This window comes from Solanum lycopersicum, chromosome 7 (genome assembly GCF_036512215.1).
Source record: "Solanum lycopersicum chromosome 7, SLM_r2.1".
NCBI classification, from domain to species: Eukaryota; Viridiplantae; Streptophyta; class Magnoliopsida; order Solanales; family Solanaceae; genus Solanum; species Solanum lycopersicum.
Window position 1 is genome coordinate 51,393,348 of NC_090806.1, and position 1,675 is coordinate 51,395,022.

General features: G+C 41.6%; 1 protein-coding gene across 1 annotated transcript; it reads left to right on the plus strand.

Moving 5' to 3' along the window:
• The first annotated feature begins 324 nt into the window (after positions 1–324).
• LOC138337491 (uncharacterized) lies at positions 325–744 on the plus strand. Its single transcript, XM_069287405.1, has one exon. It carries the CDS (start codon positions 325–327, stop codon positions 742–744), a length of 420 nt encoding a protein of 139 aa, XP_069143506.1.
• Positions 745–1,675: the final 931 nt, after the last annotated feature.

Here is a 1,675-nt window from a genome sequence, read left to right on the forward strand (position 1 = left end):
GTAGGAAACCATATGATTCTTAAGAATCACTCTCTTTATCGGAAATCTTATATCGTGCCATTAGAGTATACTTATGGTGTGCTTTTGCATCTAATCCTATTGTTGTGCTTATAGGAAGCATGAACACTCAAAGGAATGTGCTCAAACACTTGAGGAGTAAGTTGCTAATGCGGGAGTTCCTCCCCATCATGACCAAGCCTCTCCACTTGAGGAAAATGCTAATGTTGATCAAGCCCCGGTTAACCCTTCACCTATGACGGAGGCCGAGATGAGGGCTATGCTTGATCAAATGGCTCAAGATATGACTACTCAAGAACAAGCGCGATGGTTCAAGCCCAAGCTATGATGGCTCAAGCCAATCGGGATGTTGCTCCCCGTCCTCATCAACAAGTCACTACTACGGCATCCCGTCTAAGATACTTCACTCGGATTAACCCTCCTATTTTCTATGGGTCTAAGGTTGATAAAGACCCACAAGAATTCCTTGATGAGGTGTACAAGGTACTATATGCTATGGGGGTATCTTCAAGTAAGAATGCCGAGTTGGCCTCATATCAACTCAAGGATATGGCTCAAACTTGGTATGTGCAATGGAGGGATAATAGGCCGTTGAGGGGTGGTCTGGTGACTTGGAAGATCTTTAAGGCAGCTTTTCTATATCTGTTCTTCCCTAGAGAGATCAGGGAGAAGAAAGTGACAGAGTTCATCAATCTTCATCAAGGAGGGAAGAGTGTCCATGAGTAATCTTTGGAATTCATTAAGTTGTCGAAATATGTTCCTTCTTTGGTCTCCGAACCTAGAGAACAAACGAGCCATTTTGTTATGGGGGTGTCGGAGGACTTCCATGAGGAGTGCCAATCGGCCATGCTACATGATAACATGAATATTTCCCGCCTTATGGTTTATGCAAGAAAGGTTGAAGAGGCAAGAGCTAAGAAAAAAAGTAGAGATGCTAAGAGGGCAAGGTCATTTGATAGAGGTTCTTCAAAGAATAGGCTTGAGATACAAGAAAAGCCTAAATTTAAGAAGCAAGTTTTAAACCAAGTCCCTTTCAAATTTCCAAGAGCTAGTGGTGATAGGGTGTCTAACCCTAAATTCAAGAGGAAAAAGGTACTAATTAATTCACCAAATGAGAAGACAACTTGTGGAAAGTCTGGTAAAAAGCACTATGGTGATTGCCTGAAGGGGACGGATGATTGCTTTGGTTGTGTCAAGAGGGGTCAAAGGATGAGACATTGTCCAAACTTGAAGAGTCAAGACATGGGTAGTGGCCAAGCTCAAGCAAGTGGTTTTAGTGATGCTCCAAAGAAGAACCGCTTCTACGCTCTTCGCTCTAGGGGTGAACAAGAGACCTCTCCCGAATTGGTGACCGGTATATTCAAAGTTTTTTCTCTTAATATATATAACTTACTTGATCCTGGCGCTACTCAATCGTTTGTTACACCCCTAATAGCTAAAAGGTTTGAAATTTTACCCGATATTTTGCATGAGCCTTTTCTAGTGTCTACTCCGGTGGGAGAGTCGATTGTTGCTAAAATAGTCTATCGAAATTGTCCTATTTCATTACCCAATAGAGTTTCTAACCTAGATCTAGTTGAACTACATATGCCTTATTTTGATATCATTTTGGGTATGGATTGGTTACATGATAGTTTTGCTAGTATTTATTATAGGA

Bases quoted from the DNA above. Each gene is read 5' to 3' on its own strand.
- LOC138337491 (XM_069287405.1), top strand. From the start codon at position 325: ATGGTTCAAGCCCAAGCTATGATGGCTCAAGCCAATCGGGATGTTGCT.